Source organism: Schistocerca serialis, chromosome 1, assembly GCF_023864345.2.
Source record: "Schistocerca serialis cubense isolate TAMUIC-IGC-003099 chromosome 1, iqSchSeri2.2, whole genome shotgun sequence".
Lineage (NCBI taxonomy): Eukaryota > Metazoa > Arthropoda > Insecta > Orthoptera > Acrididae > Schistocerca > Schistocerca serialis.
This window is the reverse complement of record NC_064638.1, coordinates 356,470,407-356,495,381: the sequence shown is the minus strand read 5'-3', so window position 1 is coordinate 356,495,381 and position 24,975 is coordinate 356,470,407. Positions and strand designations below refer to the sequence as shown.

The 24,975-nt window shown below is 37.8% G+C and overlaps 1 protein-coding gene across 2 annotated transcripts in view; it reads right to left on the bottom strand.

Annotated features, from left to right (window-relative positions):
* The window catches only part of LOC126470176 (double-stranded RNA-binding protein Staufen homolog 2-like), a 257,254-nt gene that overhangs the window by 48,396 nt on the left and 183,883 nt on the right, over window positions 1-24,975 (bottom strand). For both annotated transcript variants that reach the window (XM_050097836.1, XM_050097827.1), the window contains exons 12-13: window positions 20,762-20,932; window positions 17,061-17,202 (exon numbers count right to left, since the gene is read on the bottom strand). In XM_050097836.1, the coding sequence (XP_049953793.1) occupies window positions 17,061-17,202; window positions 20,762-20,932 (313 nt within the window). The remainder of the gene's footprint in view (window positions 1-17,060; window positions 17,203-20,761; window positions 20,933-24,975) is intronic.

The following is a 24,975-nucleotide window of genomic DNA, read 5'->3' as shown; positions in this document are numbered from 1 at the left end:
TAGGACTCATACGGATGCATTTAGGTAGTCATTTTTCCCTTGCTCCATTTGAGGCTGGAACAGGAAAGGAAGTGACTAGTGGGAGTACAAGGTATCTTCTGTGAGCAGTGTATGGTGGCTTGCAGATTATATATGTAGATGAAAAAGGTTTTATGGTGAATAACAACATAAGTGAAACATGAGCAATGGAATGAAGACGAGTTAAATCTGCGGATGGTGCAGGAACTGGATTAACAAATGAGACAATAAATGTATTAGATGAGTTTTGCTATTTATGCTGTAAGATATCTGAAGTAGAGAGCATATAAAATGCAGACTGGTAACAGTGAGAAAAACATTTCTGAAAGAGAGACATTTGTTAACATCATGTATATATTTAAATGTTAGGCAGTCTTTTCTGGTGTTATTTACCTGGAGTGTAGCTTCGTGTAGAAGAAACTTGGACAAGAAATATGACTAGAATAGAAGCTATTGAATGTGGTGTGGTGTTCAGAAGAATGTCAAAGGTTAGATGGGTAGACCGGACTGTTACTGAAGAAGTATTGACTCAAATTCTAGACAATACCGTATTTATTTGAATCTAAGCCGCAATCAAATCTAAGCAGCACCTGAAAAATGAGACTCGAAATCAAGGAAAAAAAAAAAATTCCCGAATCTAAGCCGCACCTGAAATTTGAGACTCAAAATTCAAGGCGAGAGAAAAGTTTTAGGCCGCACCTCCAAATCGAAAGAAAGTTGGTCCATTGTAATATAAGACACAATTTAGGTCGGATGAATGACGATACAGCTACAGTAGTTTGGTTTGAGTCGTAAGCTTAGCAGTTAAGCTTTACCAGGTAGCAATTGCTATGCGTCAGGCGCCCCGTCCGTATTTATACGGGCACCCTTCCTTTTTCACGTGCTTCGATTGGTTTGAATCGATTGCTTATTCTTCTTTGATCTGGTAAGTGCCGTTCTCTTTGTTATACGTGTTTACGTCACTCTAAGCTTAAAATGCATTACTGTACTGTGTCATGCATTGTTTGTCGCATTCTGATAATGTGTGTTTACGACCTGTCGCCGCTCGCGGCACGGCTTGCTTTTGTGCGCGCTACCGCCGCTTACAATTAAAAAAGAGAGGAATTGTCTCATTAGCGAAACAATGGCAAGAGACTGCTATTTGTTGTTACTTACACTGCTGTTTTCTTCGATAATGATCAACACGAGCCAAATAATAGACTGCAAATGATAGATGTTTTGAACGAGAGTTTAGCTAAAATTTTTCTCCGTTTGAAAATCTTTGCAGATGCCTCTTTTGTACATTGCATTCTGCACAGAAATTAGAGTCAGCTTAGATTTAAAAATCTCATCAGTTGCCGTGCTTCATTTCTGACTATCACCATTAGGCATAAGAATAATACGAATATAAACATGACATAATATGTATATTCTTCCGTGTTTTGCTGTTGTCTCACACTAGTTTTGTAGTTTATTAGGCAGACAGGATTTAAATGAGATAGCAGCAAACACGAAAGAATACATGGCAAAATGTTTATATTCGTATTATTCTTATGGTGAAGAGAATACTGCATGTGATTCACGATTCATAAAAGTTCCTATTAGTAACCATCGCTTTTCACAGGTAGGAAAAAATTCAGAACGTAGAGTTGGCCATATTGATAATCATCCCAAACAGTCTTGCCAGTTGGATTTTCATAGTACATTGAAACGCTGCTATATTCGAAGATGAACAACACGGAATTTGTATTTACTTTGTTGGGTAATGTATGAAAATGCAGTGGTAGAAACCTGGGGCGGAGAAAAAAGCTCGTCTTCGACCGTTTTTTTAATTTACTTACTGACGCAGAGGTTTTGGCGCCAGTATTTATCTTTGTGCCTGCAAAGCATGCCTGTGTAGCGCTACATATATTCGACTGCAAAAGTTGGTTGTGGCGGCACCTACCAACATTTTTCAGAACTTCCGCTTACTTTGCACTCGATTCTAAGCCTCAGGCAGTTTTTTGGATTACAAAAACCGGAAAAAAAGTGCGGCTTAGATTCGAGTAAATACGGTAGATATTTATGGCCCAACTTCACTAAAAGAATGGGCTGGCTTATTCGAAGTACCCTGAGGCGATACATAATAGTCAGGTTGGTAATGGATAGATTCTAGAGAAGTTTTTTTAATGGGGAGGGGGGACAAATGGGAGTATTAAAGCGAGATCAAGGCTTGACTATAGACAGTTTACTATGTGAACAAAAGTACCCGGACACCTGGATGAAAATGACTTACAGGTTCGGGGCAACCTCCATTGGTAATGCTCGAATTCAATATGGTGTTGGTCTACACTTAGCCCTGATGACAACTTCCACTCTCACAGTTATACAAGTAGGTGCTGGAAGGTTTCTTGAGGAATGACAGCCCATTCTTCGCAGAGTGCTGCAGTGAGGAGAGGTATCGATGTTGGTCGGTGATGTCTGGCACGAAGACTGCATTCCAAAACATCCCAAAGGTGTTCTATACAATCCACATCAGGACTCTGTGCAGGCCAGTTCATTACAGGGATGTTATTGTCATGTAACTACTCTGCCACAAGCCATGCATTGTGAACAGGTGCTCGATCGTGTTGAAAAAGGCAATTGCCATCCTCGAATTACTCTTCAACAGTGGGAAGCAAGAAGGTGCTTAAAATGTCAACATAGGGCTGTGCTGTGATAGCGCAAAGCGAAACAACAAGGGGAGCAAGCCCCTTCAAGAAAAACGCGACCACACTATAACACCACCGGCTCTGAATTTTACTGTTGACACTACACATGCTGCCAGATGACGTTCACCGGGCATTCACCATTCCTATACTCAGCCATCGAATTGCCACATGGTGTACCGTGATTCATCACTGCACGCAACGTTTTTCCACTGTTCCATTGTCCAATGTTTAGCTCCTTACACCAAGCGAGGTGTCGTTTGGCATTTACCGGTGTCACGTGTGGCTTATGAGCGGCCGCTTGACCACGAAATCAAAGTTTTCTCACCTCCCGCCTAACTGTCATAGTACTTGCAGTTGATCCTGATGCAGTTTGGAATTCCTGTGTGATGGTCTGGGTAGATGTCCGCCAATTACACGTTACAACCCTCTTCAACTGTCAGAGGTCTCGGTCAGTCAACAGAGGAGGTCGGCCTGTACGCTTTTGTGTTGTATGTGTCCCTTCACATTTCCACTTCACTATCATATCAGAAACAGTTGAGTTACGGATGCTTAGGAGTGTGGAAATCTTGGGTACAGACGTATGACACAAATGAAACCCAATCACTTGACCCTGTTCGAAGTCCGTGAATTCTGTGGAGCGCCCCATTCTGCTCTCTCACGATGTGTAATGAGTACAGAGGTCGCTGATTTGGAGTACCTGGCAATAGGTGGCAGCACAATGCACCGAATATGAAAAACATATGTTTTTGGGAGTGTCCAAATTCTTTTGATCACATAGTGTAGATTTAAATGTACACTACAGTAGGTATGCAGACATGAGAAGGCTTGCAAAGGATGGACTAGTGTGGAGACCTGCATCCAACCAGTCTTCAGTCTGAAGATGATAACAGTTAGAGAGAAAGACATTAAATGGAAAAAAAAAATGGGAACAATTAAATACCAAACACCACCTACAGCACAGGGTTAGCAAACAACAACTACAACTAGATTTGCACTCAGCAGACCAGACATTTGTATCCAAATGAATTAATTGCAACTTGCTGTAGGTTGGCACCTGAGACACGATGCCACTGGTCCAGTTTAATATTACGCAGACATTCCTCATAAGAGGAAATATTCACTGCCCCAAATTGTATCACACTGGAACGAGTGACATTTTGTCACAAATACATCTAACAAGTACTACTATGTTCACCATTGTACAATTTCTTCTTACTGGACACAATGCTATTGAGTTGTGTTGGCTGCATACTCCTCATTCCAGTTGCATATCTGATATGACATTTCATTGGTTTTTACTGTATTCATGCACAATTACTGTGATACTTAGTACTTTATTCATCTTCAGCCACATTAAGTACATTTGTTGAAAAAATCTGCAACCAGTTTCAGGCATCTAGTGTCCTTCATCCGAATATTATAATTGTATTATTAGTGAGCTTCAAAAGTAAGCAGGTCTATACAGTACAATACTGAAATCATATGGATCATAGTACATGTACAAATATGGCATGTACTTCTCACATCGTGTTCTTATACCATATTTTAATATGGACTATGAACCATACTAGTTCCATACTATGCTGCATATACCTGCTTATTTTTGACACTCACTAATAATGAGATAATTATAATATTCTGACAAAGGACACTGGGTGCCTGAAACTAGTAAAGAAATAAAATTTCTTTTGTTCAAGGGTCACTGATTTTTTAAAAGATCTTTGTAGCAGACATAAAACATTATAAATATGGAACAACACTATCTACAAACCTGACTCTTTCAATAATATGGTAAGCTAGTTGCTGATTGTATTCCACAGAGTAGATAAATCACAGAAATGACATATGAGAACAAGTGAAGCTGCTGAATAATTTATTTTCATTTTGTACAACCGTTTTTGGTCAGAGACCATTTTATGCATTCTGGGTAAGTGGTTACTGTGATGTCATTTTTGCTGCACATTTTGAGTTGAATTTCTGTGTAGCCTTACATTTTACTGATGCACTCTCACTCTCATTGGTGTATGCAGAAGGTAATTTGTTAGTCTTTGTGTGGTATTAGAAATTGCTTTTCAATTATTAGTAGGACTGTGAAATATTGAGGCAAGAGCGAGGCTCCAGATTTTGAAGATGTGGAAAATAGTGGGAATGGGGAACAACATATTCCTCACATTTGTTTCACTGTTGTGAAATTAGCTAATAAATTGAGGGAACCACTAAATGTCATTAGTTTTGCCAGACAGTACAATTTAACTGCTTGATATTGTAAGGGTAGTGTTTGTGGTAACAACATGACATTGTCCAAGGTTTCAAAGAAATGCACAATTGACTTTTATATGTGGTGCTGTGCAAAAGACAATCTGATGTGGTCTATTTATACAGGAATGTGGTATGAGGAATCAAGGCTTCCTATATGGCTTGCTGCTTACGAGACAAACATATCGCAAAACTGTTATAGACTGTTATTCATTATCTGGGAAGTTTGTTCAGATTTTGTTATGAGAAGGAGGAAAATCGGTAGGCCAGGTGTTGTTATAGAAATTGATGAATTGCAATTTGCAAGGGGAGAGGGAGAGAGAGAGAGAGAGAGAGAGAGAGAGAGAGAGAGAGAGAGAGAGGGAGAGAGGGAGAGAGAAGGGAGGGGGTAAGGAGGGCATGATGCTGTTGGACCATGGGTGTGTGGGACCATTGTTTCAGGGAATCACTCTTTTCCAGACATGATTTGTAAGGTAATTAAAGATAGGGCGGCTTTTACTCTGTTTCAGTTAGCAAAAACTTATATAGCAGATGGGTCAATCATAATGTCAGACGGGTGGGCTAGGTATAAGGGGTTAGACAAAATTGGATACACGCATCTGGCTGTAAAGCATTCCATTGAATTTAGGGACAAAAAAATAGGGGTCTGTTCAAACACAATAAAAGGGTATTGGGGGGAAATGAAAAGTATTACTGGGCGAGGGAAAAGTAGAATTTCCGTACTACAAAGTCATTTATATGAATAATGTCTGGAGGAAGAATGTTTCACAAACTCGGTGCTTGTCTGAAGAAAGAGAGTTAAGTTTCTGTTTTGGAATGGAGGTGCGTTTTTGTTTTGTTTTTTCTTTCTTTAAATTTTAATTTTTGCAATTACGATTGTTTGTTAATTCTGTTTCGTGTTTGATTTTGAAGTATTAGATATATTTTTAAAAATAGTTCATAGGTAGCTGTGATTTCATGGAAGTTAACCTACCGGGAATGCTAATCTGTTACTGGCAAGTACTGACATGTACTCGTGTTAGCGTGATTTTCATTTCTTTACTAATTTTGTCTAACAGTGACTTGCTGTGTGGTGGTTCTTGCATTGTATGCTGATATTAGCAACTATTTGATGTTGGTGTTAGCAAATTTGTAGATAGCAACTGAGTACAAGTCGAGGAGGAGGTAGAGTGAAGAGAGATATGTATTTTTTGAAATTATGGAATAAGTTCTTAATTTCCGAGAGAATGGTTACCTGGTGAGTCAACAGAAAAGCTTAATGTCATGATAATGGAATGGTTTAGCCATAGGTCTAGGCTAGGATGGAATGTGACAATATGGATGTAAGTTAGCGAAGCCAACAAATCGTGCAATGGAAAAGATGTCTGTGGTGACAAATGGATCTGTAGTGGAACATGAGGTGTAGGTTAGGTTGGACTGCAGAAATTTTGGGTTATGAGTTGACGAAGCCAATTGATGTGACAGCAGGAAAGTTTTCTGTGGCGATAGGCCACTCTGTAACATAGCCAGAGATCTAGCTTAGGTTGGAATGCAACAGTTCAGCAGTGAAATGGTGAAGCCAACAAATCTGCAGAGGAAAAATTTTCTGTAGTGATCGAATTTTCTGCAGTGTAGCCTGAGGTCTAGGTTAGGCTGGAATAAACAGTTTGGTTGTGAGTTAGCGAAGCCAAATAATGTGACAGTGGGATAGATTTCAATGGCGATACACTAACTGTCAGTGTAGCCCAAGGTGTCAATCAGGTTGGAATGCAACAGTTTGGTTTTGAGTTAGCAAAGCCAACAAATGTGAATATGGAAAAGCTTTCTGTGGTGACAGATTTATCTATAGTGTAAACTGTAGTCTAGGTTAGGTTGGAATTGAACAGTTAAACTTTCTGTAGTGACAGACCGAAATGTAGCGCAGCCTGAGATCTAAGTTAGGTTAGAATTCAACAGTTATCTCGTTGAAGACAAGAAAACTACATGTGTTAAAGAGAATCACCTGCAGTGGAGCAAGAGATTTGTGTTAGGTGTAATGTGCAACTTTTGTTGAGATGTCAAACGAAACGAATGCCAGCACGAATGGCGGCCGTCTCGTTAATCAGAAAAATATGTCGTTATATATAATACTCTTTGCAATATTCTATTTATATTTACAACTTAGCCAAATATTTGGAATATGTGGGTCAATTACTAATTATTAGTAGAAAACTGCAGCTCATATTATCTACGAATGAGTATTGTAATTCACTGACAACAAACTGACTATTTTATCTTATCAGTTTGTTCATTGACATGCTTGTTTGGCTTGGTTCAAATATGAGTTGACTTCTGAGGTATTATTTATTACAACTATTTTGCTGTTTCTGGGTATAATATGAATTATGGTTATTCATGAAGCAACTATTATTTCCGGGAATCATGGGAGCCATTATCAACAGTATCGGATTTTGGTAAAGTAACTGAGTCTATAAGGATATTTTTAGTGTACATTTCCTTATGATTTTGACTTTTTTTGTTTAGTAGCATGGGTGTCACCCACCTCCCCTCCCAATGGACCATATTTTGAGAAAATTAATGTGCACATCTTTGGTAGTTTCTGGCATTTTCAACAGGTACCAGTAGTTATAGTCCTCAGTTATGGTTTGATATGGTGTCCAACAGTTCACCTACAGTATTTGTAAATTCTGAAGTCCATTATAGCAGTAGTGTGTGTTTTTATGATACAGCTCACTCGATTCCTTTTTCATTCTAAAAACTATGCCTTTCATTACAGTATTTGTAATCCGAAGTGTTTATTTTGCGACATTGTTAATTTTCTTTTGCCCACCATTTCTGTCTATTCCATTGAAGAAATTGATATGACGTCATATTGGGTATAATATTTATGTTGTTTTCACATGTTTTTTATGTCACTTGCCAAAGGCAATGACTAGTATTGAAGATTCCTCTTTATCCATATAAGTTCTGTGCAAAAATGATATTTGAAAATTCTATACACAATACTCACAGTTTTTGTTAATAACAAATGTCAGTCACATATTGTTCACAACACAACAGTCAAAATAAAACATTTGTAAATAATTTTTGTTATGAAAGGTAGATGCACAGTGTCCATTACGCAACTATTCAAAGAACATGAAAAACACAATCGCAAAGAATTGCTATTACAACCAGTGTTATCTTCGCAATAAAATATCACAAACATTTTCAACATATGCTTTTTGTTTTTCGGTTCAAGTTGTGCAGTAAAACTGAAATAGGGATCTTTAGCACAATGTGAAAATATTTCAGTCTCTCCCAGGAGACATTTCTCTGTTTTGTGTAGAACAATAACACTGTTTCCAATTTTATCTATACATGCTTTTTATCCCTTAAATATGTAGCAAATGTCAATGAGTTACTTTCGTCAGTGTTATGATGCTCTTCACATCTTATGCATATTTTTCTGTCTTTTACCCAATGTAAAATTTATGGCAACACGTGGTCTGTGCTCTTATTTGCTGGGGAACATTACGGAGTTTTTAAGGAGCTTATAAGTAATTTTTAAGGCATTGCTGCTGATATAAACACTGTGTATGTAAGAATCTTAAAATAATTAAAACAATGGCAATTTCATACATAGCAGACTTCAACAAATTATTTTTCACATAAAATACATAAACTTATAAATACAAGAATACCTTACTCACTATTATAACATTTACCTCACTATTAAAACATTTCTTCAACAATCTGAAGTTTCTAGCATAAACATCCCCTTGTGCAACGATACTGATTTTTAGATAATAGTATGAAAAAGTACCACTCAATTTGGCCATGAATTTATCACTTCACAAAATTGTTTGCAAAAATGTAAGGACGTTTAATCACACAATTATATAACACTTGAAGTTTGGTCACTTAACATATTCAGTTTATCGTGGGATAACAGCACCAAATTGATTTAGTTCTTTAGACATTTTTCTGAAATCTGTTTCTCAATTTCATTTACTCCCTCGATTTTTTCCTTAGCTGTTCTTTGGAAAATGTTTGACAACAAAATGTGCAATATTCATAGTCTTCTCTGCTCTCTCTGATAAACCATCAGCCGATTTTGTTAGCTTTCCAACATCAGTTTTCTTTCTGTTTAAGATACACCCTCACTCTCAGCTTCCTTGGCTTTTTTTATTGTCAAGATATAGCATGTCTCTCTTCCCAGCATTAATGCTGAAGACAAAAGCCTTTTTGACATTTCCACTTTTAGTAAGCCATGACAAAAGCTGATTTGGTCTTTGTGTAGTCTTTGACTATTCTCAAAGCTATAAGAAGGCTGGCTCCATTATGTTTTTTATTTCCAAATTTTTGTTTACTGAGAATCCTCTTACCACGGAGGCTTGTGTATGAGATAATATCAACACCATTTTCACAACATCCCATATTTTCATATATTATTCCTTAAACACACATTTTCAAACAAAATCATTCAATTCAGAATTCTGGGATATGGGATAAAACTGGAAAAAGTATTGTATTCCACATCACTTCTATACTGCAGGAGCACACTGTCACATTCATCTGGATGAACATAGTTGCTGTCCACCACATTGCTTAAATAATAATTTTCTTGACACAGGACTCTTTCTTCTACACTATATTTCTTGGGTCCAGACATGAAACAAGTCTAACTAGAGGACAATTTACTGGAGGCTTTTCTACAACTTTTTTAGTAAATGCAACTGTGAACTTCATAGAATCATGTTTTACTTCCAATGCGTGCCTCTCTGTGACTTTGCTGCTATTTAGAAATTCCTTCAATAACCAGTCCGCATCCCAAGCTAAATCTCGACACGCCATTTTGAGAACCTTTTTCAAATGTGAATTCTGCTAATTTTGCTAGAAAATTGACTGCTGCAAGATTTTCTCCTTTTAACACGCTGAATGCTGACAGTATATTATAGATAAAAGTTGTCAAATCTGCACCAAGAAATGGAAGCAGGGATTTATCGCTTGGATAGAGTCAAAAATGGTTTAGTAATTTTTGTGATCCAAATAAAGAAGTTTAAGGTAACAGAAATACACTTACCTTTTATAGCATTTTGTATGATAGTGAATGACTGAATACTTGGGTTAGTTAGCTTGCCCTTCTCAACACTGGACACACATTTTTTCATGTCATTCCAGATTTCTATGGATCTTGATAGGTCCCTTCTGCTGGACCACTGCCTAACCGTCAATGAGCACAAAATCGTAACCTATGTTATTTAATGTTTGAATATAACATATAATCTTCACACCTCACAGCGAATCTTTGAACAAATTCTAGAGACTACTTAAAATGAAATCAACATTAAATCTGAAGCTGACCCCCCCTTCCCTCTTCAATGCACCTTGCATAAAATGAAGGTACTTCAATTTACGATCTAATTTCCAAAATCTTTTTTCATTTCAGTTTGTAGCTGCTTGTAACTTTTCCAATTTATGGCTGGACCATCCATTAATATTTGCACAATTTTTGAAATCTTAAGAATTTCTGTAGAACTTTTGAAATTTTTTAATTTATCCTGTTGTGTATCCCATGAAAGCAGATGTATAGTATCAAGTAAAACTTCATTTAGCTCAGGATGCCAAAATCACACATAAATATTTATTTGCACAGTTTGGGCTGAAGAATTAAGGGTCTCATCAAACAATAAAATAATATGAACAGGGTGTCTACGACCCAGGACAACCGGGAGATCCAGGAAAAACCCGGGAATTTTTTCATCCGGGAGAAAACCGGGAAAAACCCGGGAATCTTTTTGAGTTCCAGGAATTTTTCATTGTTTTAGTTTTTAGTTAAATTTTTGTGATTTTGACTGGTAAGAACCAATACTCTAACAAAAAAATATACTGTATCCTGCTTCTGCAGAATAATACTGCAGCAACAAAACATGAACGAGAGAAAAAACGAAAATAAAACTTAAGTCGCAAAGAAAATGCGCCATTTTATACAACAACAAAACGCAGTGCTCATACAAGCATCTGCCAACAGCTAAGTGTGTCAAAGGCTTTAGGAAGATTGTGCAGTGCTTCTTAACAACAAATTGCTTCCAATGAGCGTGACGTGACAGTTTTTTTTTTTACATTATATTCGTTTTAATGCAAGATCTTTTAATGTTTCACACGTACAAACATGCGGGCTTCCTGCGTCATCATAGCTGCGCAAGTGCAGTAACGCCTGTTATCTGGCGCTCTCTGGCTACAGCTGAAACGTACCTTTCTAATAGGTCACGGAAAAATATTGCTAATATTGCTTTGAAAAGTGTTACTTTCAAAGTAAATTTCCTTTTATGTAAGATAAACTATGTGAGAGAGTGTACGACGATTTTCTTAAATCACAGAGCGTTTGACTCGTCATTTAAAAATAAACTCTTTGGGGACGACCATATGAAGAATTTCGAGCCTAGAAGATCAGACAATTACATCGTTATTAAAAAATTTTACTGGCACATTTATGTGATGTATGACGCGCAAAAAAGATCAACAATATATGTGGAAGCTTAGCTTCTCTTGCAGCTTATTAATCTTAGAGACCAATATTATATGTGATAGCTTTGCTTTTCTTGTAGCAACAACTGCACATTAATTTGAGCCATTAATTTTTCTTATTTGTGTGTTCGCGCTACTTAAGAGTGATCTTGCTATTGGCTGACTACATCACGTGTCAAATGCTGTCATCAGCTGGCGACATCAGGTGACATGAGCTGTGACTGGCTTACAAAAGCGCGTCGCTGTCTCGATTTTAATGCTTCGGAAAGTAACATGCGGTGTTCGGTGGAATTCGAATTTATAGCTTCGTGTATATGTTGCTGCACATCAATGATGTTTCCAAAACGGGTTTTCTTTCCCCTGAGTTTCATTTTCTAAAGTGCCGGGAAATTCTATGCCGGTGTATAAAACTATAAACCATAAAAGGATTGATAAGTGCCGAGAAAAAGTATACTGTCACTTAACACGGAAAAAGTGTATTTTCACCTGGGAGAATGTGTATTTTCAACTGGGAAATCCGGGAATTATTTTTCCTTGTCCATGTAGACACCCTGATGAACTATAGTCAGGGAATTGAGTCTTTGGTACTGGCAGTTGCGTAGTGTTGTTTCATTGCCTAGCAACTGCAGGTAGCCAGCAAACTACAGATTGCACTCAAATAGGTAGTAGGAGTCATAATGCCACTCTGCAAACTTGATTGCGTGTCCCTGAAACGTACCAGTGGATGTCTCATTTGCAACTGGTGCTATTGTTTCATCATTGGCTAAATAGTTAAATTTGTAGTTGATTTCATTTTTATGTTTTTAGTATTTATGTGCTTCTACTTCATTTTGAACAATGTCCTGTGCAACACATAGTGACAGTCCAACACATGATTTGAAACGGACAAAGAAAATAACACTACAGTAGAGATTGTGGTGAGAGTGACACAAAAAGATTGCACACACCAGGAAAGAAGTGGCTGAGAAAGAAGCAAGTGACAGCCTTGGACAATTCTGAGGAAGATACTGTTTGTCATTGTTCATAGGGCCAGACATACAAATAAATCAGGGGCACAGCCATGTGTACCAAGATGGCTCCTTCCTGTGCCAACTTTTCCATGGGTCACTTGGAGGGGGCTTTCCTGGGATCCGTAAGCCCCTGGTTTGGTTTGGATACATTATGACATCTTTGCCATATGGACTCATGGTGAGGCTGACCTCTTAAAATCCTTGGAATCTCTAACTATATTTTCTCAATTAAATTTCATATGGTCCTATTTCAAATCCCATGTCACTTTTCTTGATGTTGCTTTCATCCTCACCGAAGGTCAGCTACACACTTCTGTTCACATTGAAACTACTAATAAACAACAGTACTTACATTTTGACAGTTGCCATCTTTTCCATGTCTTACATTTCCTCCCATACAGCCTTGGAGTTAGAGACAAATATATTTGTTCAGATGCATTGTCCAGATGCAGATTCTACAGCAATACACCACCATTCTCATCTCAGCCTTCACTGGAAGTAATTATCCCACCAGCCTAGCTAAAAAGCAGATTTCCCATCCTATCACATCCAATCCTGATACTGCTGACCCCTGCAAAAAATACAACTTAGGAATACACCACTTGTCACTCAGTATTACCCTGGTCTTGAATGTATTAATCAGCTACTTCGGCAAGGCTATGACTTCCTAAAATCGTGCCCTGAAATGAGGTCCATTCTGTCCAACATTTTGTCCACCATACATTGAATAGCTTTTCGTTGCCTTCCCAATCTCTGCAATATCCTTGTCAGACCCTATGCTCCTGCACCCATCTCCCTTTCCCTACAGTTCCTACCCCTGTGACCATCCCCACTGTAAGGCTTGCCCTATGCACCCTCCTAGCACCACCTACACTGCCCCTGTAACTAGCAAAACCTATGCTATCAAAGGGAGTCACTTGTGAAGTGTCAAGTGTTGTGTACTAGCTCTTATATAACATTGTTCGGCCTTTTATACATGGGCTTGACTTACACCAAGTTATTAGTAAGGAAATAATGAGCATCGGCAGAAGCTGTATACTGGCAACACACAATATCCTGTTGCAGAGCATGCTCTACAACATGGCAGTTGTGACCTCTGTGCCTGTTTCACAACACATACCATCTGCATTCTTCCTCCACACACAGTTTCTCAGGGCTCACTTGGCCTCAATTTATTAATTTTTTTGGTCTCAGCATTTCTTCACTGTAACTCTTCCTTTCTTCACTCCTGTTTAGTTTTTTGTATCTTTCATTTTCTAACCTATTATCCCTTTCTCAGGATTATAAACACAAAATCAAATAGGGGTAATGCAGGAGTAGGTTTAATAATGAATAGGAAAATAGGAATGGGGGTAAGCTACTACAAACAGCATAGTGAATGCATTATTGTGGCCAAGATAGATACGAGGCCCACACCTACCACAGTAGTACAAGTTTATATGCCAACTAGCTCTGCAGATGACGAAGAAACTGAAGAAATGTATGATGAAATAAAAGAAATTATTCAGATAGTGAAGAGAGATGAAAATTTAATAGTCATGGGTGACTGGAATTCGTCAGTAGGAAAAGGGAGAGAAGGAAACGTAGTAGGTGAATATGGATTGGGGGCAAGAAACAAAAGAGGAAGCAGCCTGGTAGAATTTTGCACAGAGCACAACCTAATCATAGCTAACACTTAGTTCAAGAATCATAAAAGAAGACTGTATACACGGAAGAAGCCTGGAGATACTGACACGTTTCAGATACATTATATAATGGTAAGACAGAGATATAGGAACTAGGTTTTAAACTGTAAGACATTTCCAGGGGCAGATGTGGACTCTGACCACAATCTATTAGTTATGAACTGTAGATTAAAACTGAAGAAATTGCAAAACGGTGGGAATTTAAGGAGATGGGACCTGGATAAACTGACTAAACCAGAGGTTGTACAGAGTTTCAAGGAGAGCATAAGGGAACAATTGACAAGAATGGGGAAAGAAATACAGTAGAAGAAGAATGGGTAGCTCTGAGGGATGAAGTGGTGAAGGCAGCAGAGGATCAAGTAGGTAAAAAGAGGAGGGCTAGTAGAAATCCTTGGGTAACAGAAGAAATATTGAATTTAATTGATGAAAGGAGAAAATATAAAAATGCAGTAAATGAAGCAGGCAGAAAGGAATACAAACTTCTCAAAAATGAGATCGACAGGAAGTGCAAAATGGCTAAGCAGGGATGGCTAGAGGACAAATGTAAGGATGTAGAGGCTTATCTCACTAGGGGTAAGATAGATACTGCCTACAGGAAAATTAAAGAGACCTTTGGAGAAAAGAGAACCACTTGTATGAATATCAAGAGCTCAGATGGAAACCCAGTTCTAAGTAAAGAGGGGAAAGCACATAGGTGGAAGGAGTATATAGAGGGTCTATACAAGGGCATGTTCTTGAGGACAATATTATGGAAATGGAAGAGGATGTAGATGAAGATGAAATGGGAGATATGATACTGCGTGAAGAGTTTGACAGAGCACTGAAAGACCTGAGTCGCAACAAAGCTCCGGGAGTAGACAACATTCCATTAGAACTACTGACACCCTTGGGAGAGCCAGTCCTGACAAAACTCTACCATCTGGTGAGCAAGATGTATGAGACAGGCGAAATACCCTCAAAGTTCAAGAAGAATATAATAATTCCAATCCCAAAGAAAGCAGGTGTTGACAGATGTGAAAATTACCGAACTATCAGTTTAATAAGTCACGGCTGCAAAACACTAACACAAATTCTTTACAAATGAAAGGAAAAACTAGTAGAAGCTGACCTCGGGGAAGATCAGTTTGGATTCCGTAGAAATGTTGGAACACGTGAGGCAATACTGACCCTACGACTTATCTTAGAAAATAGATTAAGGAAAGGCAAACCTACGTTCCTAGCATTTGTAGACTTAGAAAAAGCTTTTGACAGTGTTGACTGGAATACTCTCTTTCAAATTCTGAAGGTGGCACGGGTAAAATACAGGGAGCGAAAAGCTATTTACAATTTGTACAGAAACCAGATGGCAGTTATAAGAGTCGAGTGGTATGAAAGGGAAGCAGTGGTTGGGAAGGGAGTGAGACAGGATTGTAGCCTATCCCCGATGTTATTCAATCTGTATATTGAGCAAACAGTAAAGGGGGGGGGGGGGGGGGGGGGGATCGGAGTAGGTATTAAAATCCATTGAGAAGAAATAAAAACTTTAAGGTTCGCTGATGACATTGTAATTCTGTCAGAGACAGCAAAGGACTTGGAAGAGAAGATGAACGGAATGGACAGTGCCTTGAGAGGAGGATATAAGATGAACATCAACAAAAGCAAAACGAGGATAATGGAATGTAGTCGTATTAAGTCAGGTGATGCTGAGGGAATTAGATTAGGAAATGAGGCACTTAAAGTAGTAAAGGAGTTTTGCTATTTGGGGAGCAAAATAACTGATGATGGTCAAAGTAGAGAGGATATAAAATGTAGACTGGCAATGGCAAGGAAAACATTTCTGAAGAAGAGAAATTTGTTAACATCGAGTATAGATTTAAGTGTCAGGAAGTCGTTTCTGAAAGTATTACTATGGAGTGTAGCCACGTATGGAAGTGAAACATGGACGATAAATAGTTTGGACAAGAAGAGAATAGAAGCTTTCGAAATGTGGTGCTACAGAAGAATGCTGAAGATTAGATGGGTAGATCACATAACTAATGAGGAAGTATTGAATAGGATTGGGGAGAAGAGAAGTTTGTGGCACAACTTGACCAGAAGAAGGGATCGGTTGGTAGGACATGTTCTGAGGCATCAAGGGATCACCAGTTTAGTATTGGAGGGCAGCGTGGAGGGTAAAAATCGTAGAGGGAGACCAAGAGATGAATACACTAAGCAGATTCAGAAGGATGTAGGTTGCAGTAGGTACTGGGAGATGAAGAAGCTTGCACAGGATAGAGTAGCATGGAGAGCTGCATCAAACCAGTCTCAGGACTGAAGACCACAACAACAACAACAACAACATCCCTTTCTCTAAACCTCTCCAGTCCTTTTCCTTCACCCTTCTTCCTTCCCCTTCAACTCTTGTGCCAGAAGAAGGGACCACTGGCTCCGAAAGCTTGTACAAGTTAAAATGTTTTGAGTATGTTTTCCCCTGCCACTGCTTGGAGAGTAGAGTTTCTATCTATCCACTTACATCATATTATCAATAAGTGATTATTTTTGTTGTTATATACATTTTTGAATACTTTCATGACATTCTATTACTAAGACAATACTGGTCATAATAGCAGTTCTTTGCCATTTTATTTTAAATGTTATCTGAATAGTTGTGTACTGGACACTCCATGCATTTCCCTTTGTATAACCAACTATTATTTACAAATATTATACTCTGACAACTGTATTATGACCTATATGTTATACTTACTATTAAGAAAACTGCTGAATATTGTGTATAACTTACTACAATTTTCAAATATACTTTTTGAATGAAAACTGTCTTTGGATTTTCTGCCAGAGACAAGAAACACTCAACTGCTGTACTTCTTAAGTTGAAATAACTAGTTTTGTTGTATAATGCAAGATGTAATTGACATCCATGTATATATTTAATTAAAGACAGAAAGAAGTCTAACCAGATACTTTTGTTGGTGTATTCTGATTATAACCATTTGTTGTATTGTTGTCAGACATGAGTAGCAATCCAGGCACCAGTTGACGCCCACTGCTACCACCTGCTGGCATTTCTGGAGTCTTTTCTTCATCTAAAAATGTGACCTAGAAGAAAAAAGAGGGAGTGCTGGTACTAAAAATTCATTAACTATACAGCACAATTTAAAAGCAAATAACAAACATCTAAAACATCTTGAATTAAAACAGTCTTACAAAGTTAATGTGTGATAGAAGCTGTTCTGTATTATTCTTAACAAGAGGGTGGGGAAGTGAAGCAGCAGTGAAAACGCAATCAACCAACTCTTCGAGCAGTGCCATTGCAAGCACAGTCTGAGGATAGGATGGGGGGCATTTAGTGCACAATAACATATTTAGGTCCGGTGTAAGAACATAAAGTGGGGCATGACTCAATATGGTTACTGGGATTTTAGTCGCAAATGTGTTGTTAAAGACATTTGAAATTAGTGCACAAAGGGCACAGACACAAGTGTAATATCTTACGGAATGAAAACTTTCATTTCTTAAAAGCAAAAATTACTTATATGCCTATGTAAAAAATACAACTGATCTGCACTTATTATACAACTGATCTGCACTTATTATACAACTGATCTGCACTTATTAACAGCTGTTATATGAGAGACATATCACATACTAGCTTTCAATATTGGATATGGATAGGAGGCAACATCCAGCTGTTCATGAGGCCATTAGAGAGCAATTATTTCTTCCTACGTAATACCTCACTTTCTACTGGAGACCTCAGAATCGAATATAATGAAGATATGAGAACAGATAACTAGCCATCAAGTCTGACGGCCAATTTTGAAGGATTCTGTCTGAAAGTTTGGCAGCTTGTTTTCTTTTTCTCTACATCTCTGTGTTTCAGATGTTAAATATAAAGTGCAGGAAAATGAAACAGAGTTGATTCATTTTTTAATGATGTTGTGATTATCAAGGAGGGATATGTGAACAAATAACTGCTGTATAGCTGTAAAATCTTCATGGTGATGTAAAAAGAAGATCCAGAAGCTGTAAAAAGAAGATCGAGAATGTTTTAGGAAAGAGATGCTTATGCCTCTTAAAGATTATAAGCACTACGTTAACTGTAGCTACGAATAATCTGACGTTTTCACAAACTCCAAGAAAATTATTTTGAATTCCATTAGAGAACATGAAACTTTTTTAAAAGATCTAGTGATTTTGTTAAATTCAGTTATCCTTTTTATTACCGTCAATGCTCATACGTTTCTTTTCAGATTGTACAGTTAATGGAAGGCTACATTCATTTTCTTGGTCTATAAAATAAAAATAACTGCTAGCTACATCACTATTTTCACTCAATGCACAACATTTTTCATGTTGTTATGGCATGTTAAAATTATTTTGAATTCCATTAGAGAACATGAAACTTTGAGAACATGAAACTTTTTTAACTGCTAGCTACATCACATTTTTCACTCAATTCACAACATTTTTCATGTTGTTATGGTATGTTAAATATATCACCTTGTTTGGATGATGGTAACATTTTCCATGAATTTGAGACTGACTTCTATTAAACATGAAATACTTAACATGTGATAAAAATATATGTCATAAATATCTATAGGAAATTTCCATAGACAATTTTCCTTGATTTTACAAGTTTGCAATGATTACTCTTATTGTAGTATTTATACATGTGTGACAAGTTATTCTCACCTATTTCCCATCCTTTTCTATGGAGCTGGGATCTAGACTTTGAACAAGAAGACAGGAAAATGTCTTCAGGCATTTGAGATATGACTGTACTGAAGAATTGCTAAGTGTGCCATGGACAGATAAAATTGCTGACACTGACATTCTCCACAAAATGAAGAAAGAAAAACTAAAATGTAAAAAACTACTGTATCTCAGCCATGCAATGAGGAACGGAAACAGATATAAACTGCTGCAGATCGTTCTTCAAGGAAAGGTGCCAGGTAAAAAAGGACAAGGAAGATGAAAAATATCATGGCTTGGAAGCTTAAGGACATGGACTTCACACACAAGTGAGAAACTTTCTTGTAAAAGTTACAGTGATACAGCTTATGATGGTCTCCAACATTCAGAACGAACAAGGAGGAGGAGGAGAAGGAGGAGGAGGAAGTGATGCTCAAACAATTATTATATGAAATTAACGATTTGATGAGATGAAAGGTAGGAAATATCCACTGCAAACACAGAGGTCATGCAACACAATTTGATGCGAGTACTAATTCATATGAAAAATGTTATTTGATTTAGGCTTTAATGATTCAGTATGCACTATCATGTTTTTGTACATAGTGCTCCATATTTAAAATTTCTTTAGAATACCACTTGCAAGATGAATGAATACAATGTTGAATTCCATTAATTTTTTCTCACTAGTGTTATATACTTAATGAAGTACTCTGGCAAGGAGTACCTCTCTGAGGCATGACATCATCTGCCCTGTAACATGTTTATCTATTTTTTTTCCTTTCCCCTCCATATTATCTGCTAGCCATGCTAGCATCTGCTAGCCTCTACCTAATCATCGCTGTGTTAATGGAAGTTAGTTCACCCAAGAATTTCTATGTAACTAACTATACAAGATAATGTGGCTAGAATCACAAAATGTTATCTAGAACAAACCACACAAAAATGCACCAGCATGAAGCTTTGAAACTGTAAATTCATTTCTCTTCCTCTAGTCATCTGAAGGAGTGGAGATGTTCTGAACACTGTAGGGAACAATGTTAATAGGAGGAATTCTAGATTAATAAATTCAGTCAACAGCTGTGCACTGAACATTACGATAACATTTAATGTTTGATTTAGCTCATCATCAATCCTCTACAAAATATTTTGAACCTCAGCAACAGTCCATCCATTATCTTCAAAACTTATATCAGCAGGTAGCAAGGCACTTGCTGAAAAATTGGATGTAGCACAACATGTAAAAATTGGGTATTCAGTTGAGGATTATTTACAAAGCAGGATGGCCCACTAAGATATAATTGTCTCCAAAACGTTTACACTTCTTACACATGCAACTGATTTCCAGTACATCTCTCCAAAAATTTTGTAATAAAACCTACCGGTTTATTGTGTTTCACTGTACAGGGTGACCAGCCAGTCTGAGAATATTTTAGGGAAATTGGTTAAAAATTTTGTTTCAAAGGTACCAATTGTATCCTTAACTTTCTCAAAGTGAGTTCTCACAACTGCATACATGCCTGGTTTACAACTTTAGGTGTCAGTATCATGCAACTCCTCCTGTTGTTGCTGAAAACGTTACCATCATACCACTCTTTCCTCCTTTGCTAACAAAACTAGATAGATGCCCAACCCACACAATGATTAGGGAATGTGGGAGACGAGCCACATGTGTGGTTGCTGGAGTGTTGTGGTTTTTTTTAGAATGGTGCTAGAATGGTGTTACTCTACACCTCTGACAAGAATGTGGGCCTACACTTAAACTAGCATAGCAGCAGTATGAATCTTTGAAACATTCTCAACTATTAGTAACTGACTTACATTTCAGAGAAATTGCAGCTATGACTAATCATTTTGAGCCACACATTATTCTATTTGCATTTTATGCATAATGTCTACTACTAAGTACTACACACCAGTTATAATTTAGTCCTACTAACTAATCAAAAGCTATCCATACCTTGCGATTTTTATCACTTTCTTGAGCTTCACCAGTTTTGATAGACGGCTTAGCAGGTTGTGCAACAGGTCTTGAATAGCCAAGCAACTGTAGTAAGCCTTCAGCTGCTGCACGCTTAGCCAACTTTTTGTTGGAACCTGTTCCTTGATATGTATGTTGACCCAGAGTCACCTGACACATGGAACCACAAATTAACATTCTGAACAATGTTCTTCAATTACATATAAATTATTTCATTAATTTTTGTCTTGCAATAATATGTCAAATAAACAAACAAACACTGAAACCAGTCCTAAAACAATAATATATCAATACACAGGAGCAACATCTCTATAGTGGGTAAGTGATTCAGAATGGGGACTACAGCATTTTCTCTAAAGATGTGGAACAGTAAGAAACAAGGAGTAGTACCCTAGAGAGATGACACTACTAATAAACATTTCAATTTTTATCAGCTACCTCTTTGCTTTTATTGAAACAACATTACAGAACAGTTTATTATTGGGTTCTTGGTATGTTACGTCAGTGTTATTTAAAATTTACCGAGAGTCCATATTATAAAATTCTGGTTTTAAACAACTTCATTATCTTTAAGCTCTGCCAGGGAGACATCAACTTGTCACAGGAACTTTCACTGCTGGTGGGAACACTTGTGTGCTCCGAAGAAGCTGGGGACTATGGCAGCAGTAGCACAGCTACTGGCAATGTCACCCTGAACATAATGACCGTAACAGAGGAGCCAGATGGAGTGTGTTCTACAACACAGGAGAGTGGCGGCTCCATAGATATGGTTCTCAACCCTTAAAGGGGAGCTAATCCTGAACTGAAAATTTAGTCCTCCAGGTTTATTGTTGTGGGATAGAGCTACCTTATGAACAGCTTACCTTCGTAAATACTTTGACAAACAACACCAGACTGCCCTTTCGAAGATGAATGAGTAGGAATATCAGCATAACATGTTTAATCTACAAAAGGGAATATGTGTATATTGCTGCAAATGGTGGCTATGAACAGTGTCACTCAACAGAGCTGACGTATGGAATGGGACCTGTTGTACTACAGGAAATTATGTAGAAAGGAAGAGAAGAGATATCTAAACAGAAGTTCTCTCTGTAATCCTCAGGAAAAAGAGGAGAGACAGTGAGAGCATTGGATGAGGTTTATAGTGTCCTAATTTAATTTTTCTGAACATACACAGCTTATAATTAAAATTGCAACACCGAGAAGGATAGCAGACAACAGAATTTATTTACTGTGGTTATACAGTACTGTGGGAAGAATACTTTATCAAACTTTTAGACGACCTGTCGATAAACAAGTTGCGAAATAAAGTGCACAGTGTTGGCACCTCTGGCAGGGGCACAAGCTTTATAGCAGCTAAGTACATATTTTTGACCACAGTGTGACATGCTGGCACGCGCAACAGTAGGACACGCTCTTAACAAAGTAGTTCCGATCAGTGCTGACAACAGATTTCATGTTGTCCTATGAAATAAAATATCACAAAACCTTTAAAGATAGTGCACAGCCACCAGCATTAACATATCAGAAATGTAACAGCTGCTGTCAAAATTACCATCTATGCAAACCAGTGGATGGTAAAATTACCAGCTATGCAAACCAGTGATGATGGCATTGTGTACCAATGGCCTCATGTACCATCATGTCAGGTACTAGGCAATGTTTGTTATGCTGTACACAGAATTGGGATTCAGTGCAAGAGATGATACATTGCACATTCATGTCCAGGTTATCATCAGTTGCACCACTGTTAGCACACCTCCCTCTGCTCCCCCATTATGGGAAGGCGCAACAACAGTTGTCGAGATGACAATTCATTATGCTATAGGCGTGTTGCACTGTTCATAAGAATACTTTCGTGCTGCACACAAGCCCGTTTCCTGACATAAGGTACACGACATGGTTATACAAACCTGCACGAGCAAGAGTATAATGAGTTTGTCCTCTCTGTTACAAATCGGTGGGGTCACTGAGATCATGCACGGCTTTGAATACGGCCATACTGCTCACTGACTCTATTTTGTACGATAAATGTGAGGTCCTAACTGACACGAGCAGCAATACTGAACAATGATAAACCTGCTACTGTCGAATTCTGACATGTGCTCACAGGCATTTCTCCTCCTGACGTGAGACATGACACTACGATCTTACAAACAAACAAACAATTTTCAAATATGTTTTCTGAATGAGAAACTCACTGCATAATCTTTCCTTATATACATAGTATGGATGGTGTTACTCCTACCTACTTTGTGTGGTTGCACTGAAATGCTAATCAAACACACATCTCAGCATGCAGTACACTTCATGCCAATTTGACATCTGTTGCACGCTGTCCACACGGAGTTGTTGTTCTAGTGGCTACTACCGCATGTGCTGCATGAGAAGACTCGAGTAAAGACGTGCTAAATTGTTTTCATGATCAACTGCGGGAGATTTGCGATAAAATACCTAGATATGAACTCATAATAGTCCTCGGTGACTACAACGCCAAACTAGGCAAGAAAGAGGCTTTCAGAAGTATATTTGGTACGAGAGGTCTGAAACTAGTAATAGTGGTCTGAGACATGACCAGTTTGCTGCCATGAACAGTTTAAAGACAGCAAGAAACTGTTTGCCAAGAGAAATATCTACAAAGGGACCGGTAAAATATCAGTAATGAATTACAAGATTTAACCATGCAATATACAAGGAAAAGAGGATAGAGGCTGCTCTGATATGTAGGAGGGGAAAAAAAAGAGAAGCCACAAGGGTGGAGGAGGTGGGGAGGGGGGGGGGGGGGGTTATGGAAGCATGTAACCACAGGAATGAAAGCAGAATTTATAAGAAAATGTAAAGAAAGAATTGAGGAATATAGATCTAAAACAACACTGTGTAGGGATAAAGAGTGAAAACTGCTAACAGATAAGATGCCCTGCATAGATGAAGAGAGTATTTCAATTCAAGTTTGTAAATAAATGCAACCAGAAGTGAGCAACTATCCTATCATACTGCAGAATAAAGATAAAACTGGCCGTATTCGTGGAAGGCTATGGACTGTCTAAAACGTTACAAAGCATGACGAACTGATGAAATAACTGTGGACTTGCTTAAAAAGGGGGACTTATAGAACTTATTATGCTTATATGGAATCAAGAAAGAACCTTAGAACTCTAGGTGTGATTCAACTTATGCAAATAAGCAAAGGTACAAAAGTTGCTGTTCTAATTACTGAGTTATTACCCTATTGACTGCAGCCTACAAAACTTTTTTCTAATATTATCCTCAACTGGCTAGCTTCATATTCAAAGAAATTTTAGGTGAATACTGATGTAGCTTTCAGTCAACAAGCAGACACATGTAAATGCATATGAATATAATAATGAGCTTCATAATCTCTATGTAGACTTCAAACAGTCCTTTGTTAGGCCTAAGGGAATGAAATGCTGGGTCTATTGTCTAAGTATGTCTTGTACATTCAAGCAACACTAGCTGGCTCCAAGGCTGCCATGCAAGTGGATGGATTATTTGATTTAGCATCAGTAAGGGAGTAATGTAATGGGAAGCCCTTCCTAAAGCACTTTTCACAATTACTCTCGAAGCAGTTATTCAGAAATTCAAAATATGTGGTTAAATATGGACATGCAAATGCCACAGATATAGCAATTAATAGCAGAAGAGGTAGTTCACTAGAAAGAACAGTGAGTGAGCTGAAGGAAGTAATGCAGCATAGAAGCATTGCTGTCAATAAAGATCAAGTGAATGACACTCACCACGAACAAAAATAACAACTAGAGTAAATTATCAGCAGCAGGATCAACTTTCAACATGTGTACAGCTTTTAACATCCAGAAATCAATATTAATATGAAAAATTCCATGTAAGTAGTTACTGTCTCCAGGATATTAAAACAAGACAAGTACACAGACCAGCAGCAACCTACAGATGTGAAACCTATTGTGTTTCCCACAAGACATTTCTTCGACAAAATATCTTTACAAAGATCTCTACATATAGGTTTAGTTTCATTCATTACTGCAGCAAGTACGGAATGTTTGTGGTCAAATGCTGCACTTCTCCTGCACTTGCACCAAGTGTCAAGAGTCATTTGGGTAAATAAAATGCTGAGGATCCTACAAGCTTTCTTCATGTTTTCTAAATTCCAAAAATTTCTTCTTATGGCCAAACCATAACAATTCTGTAATCTATCT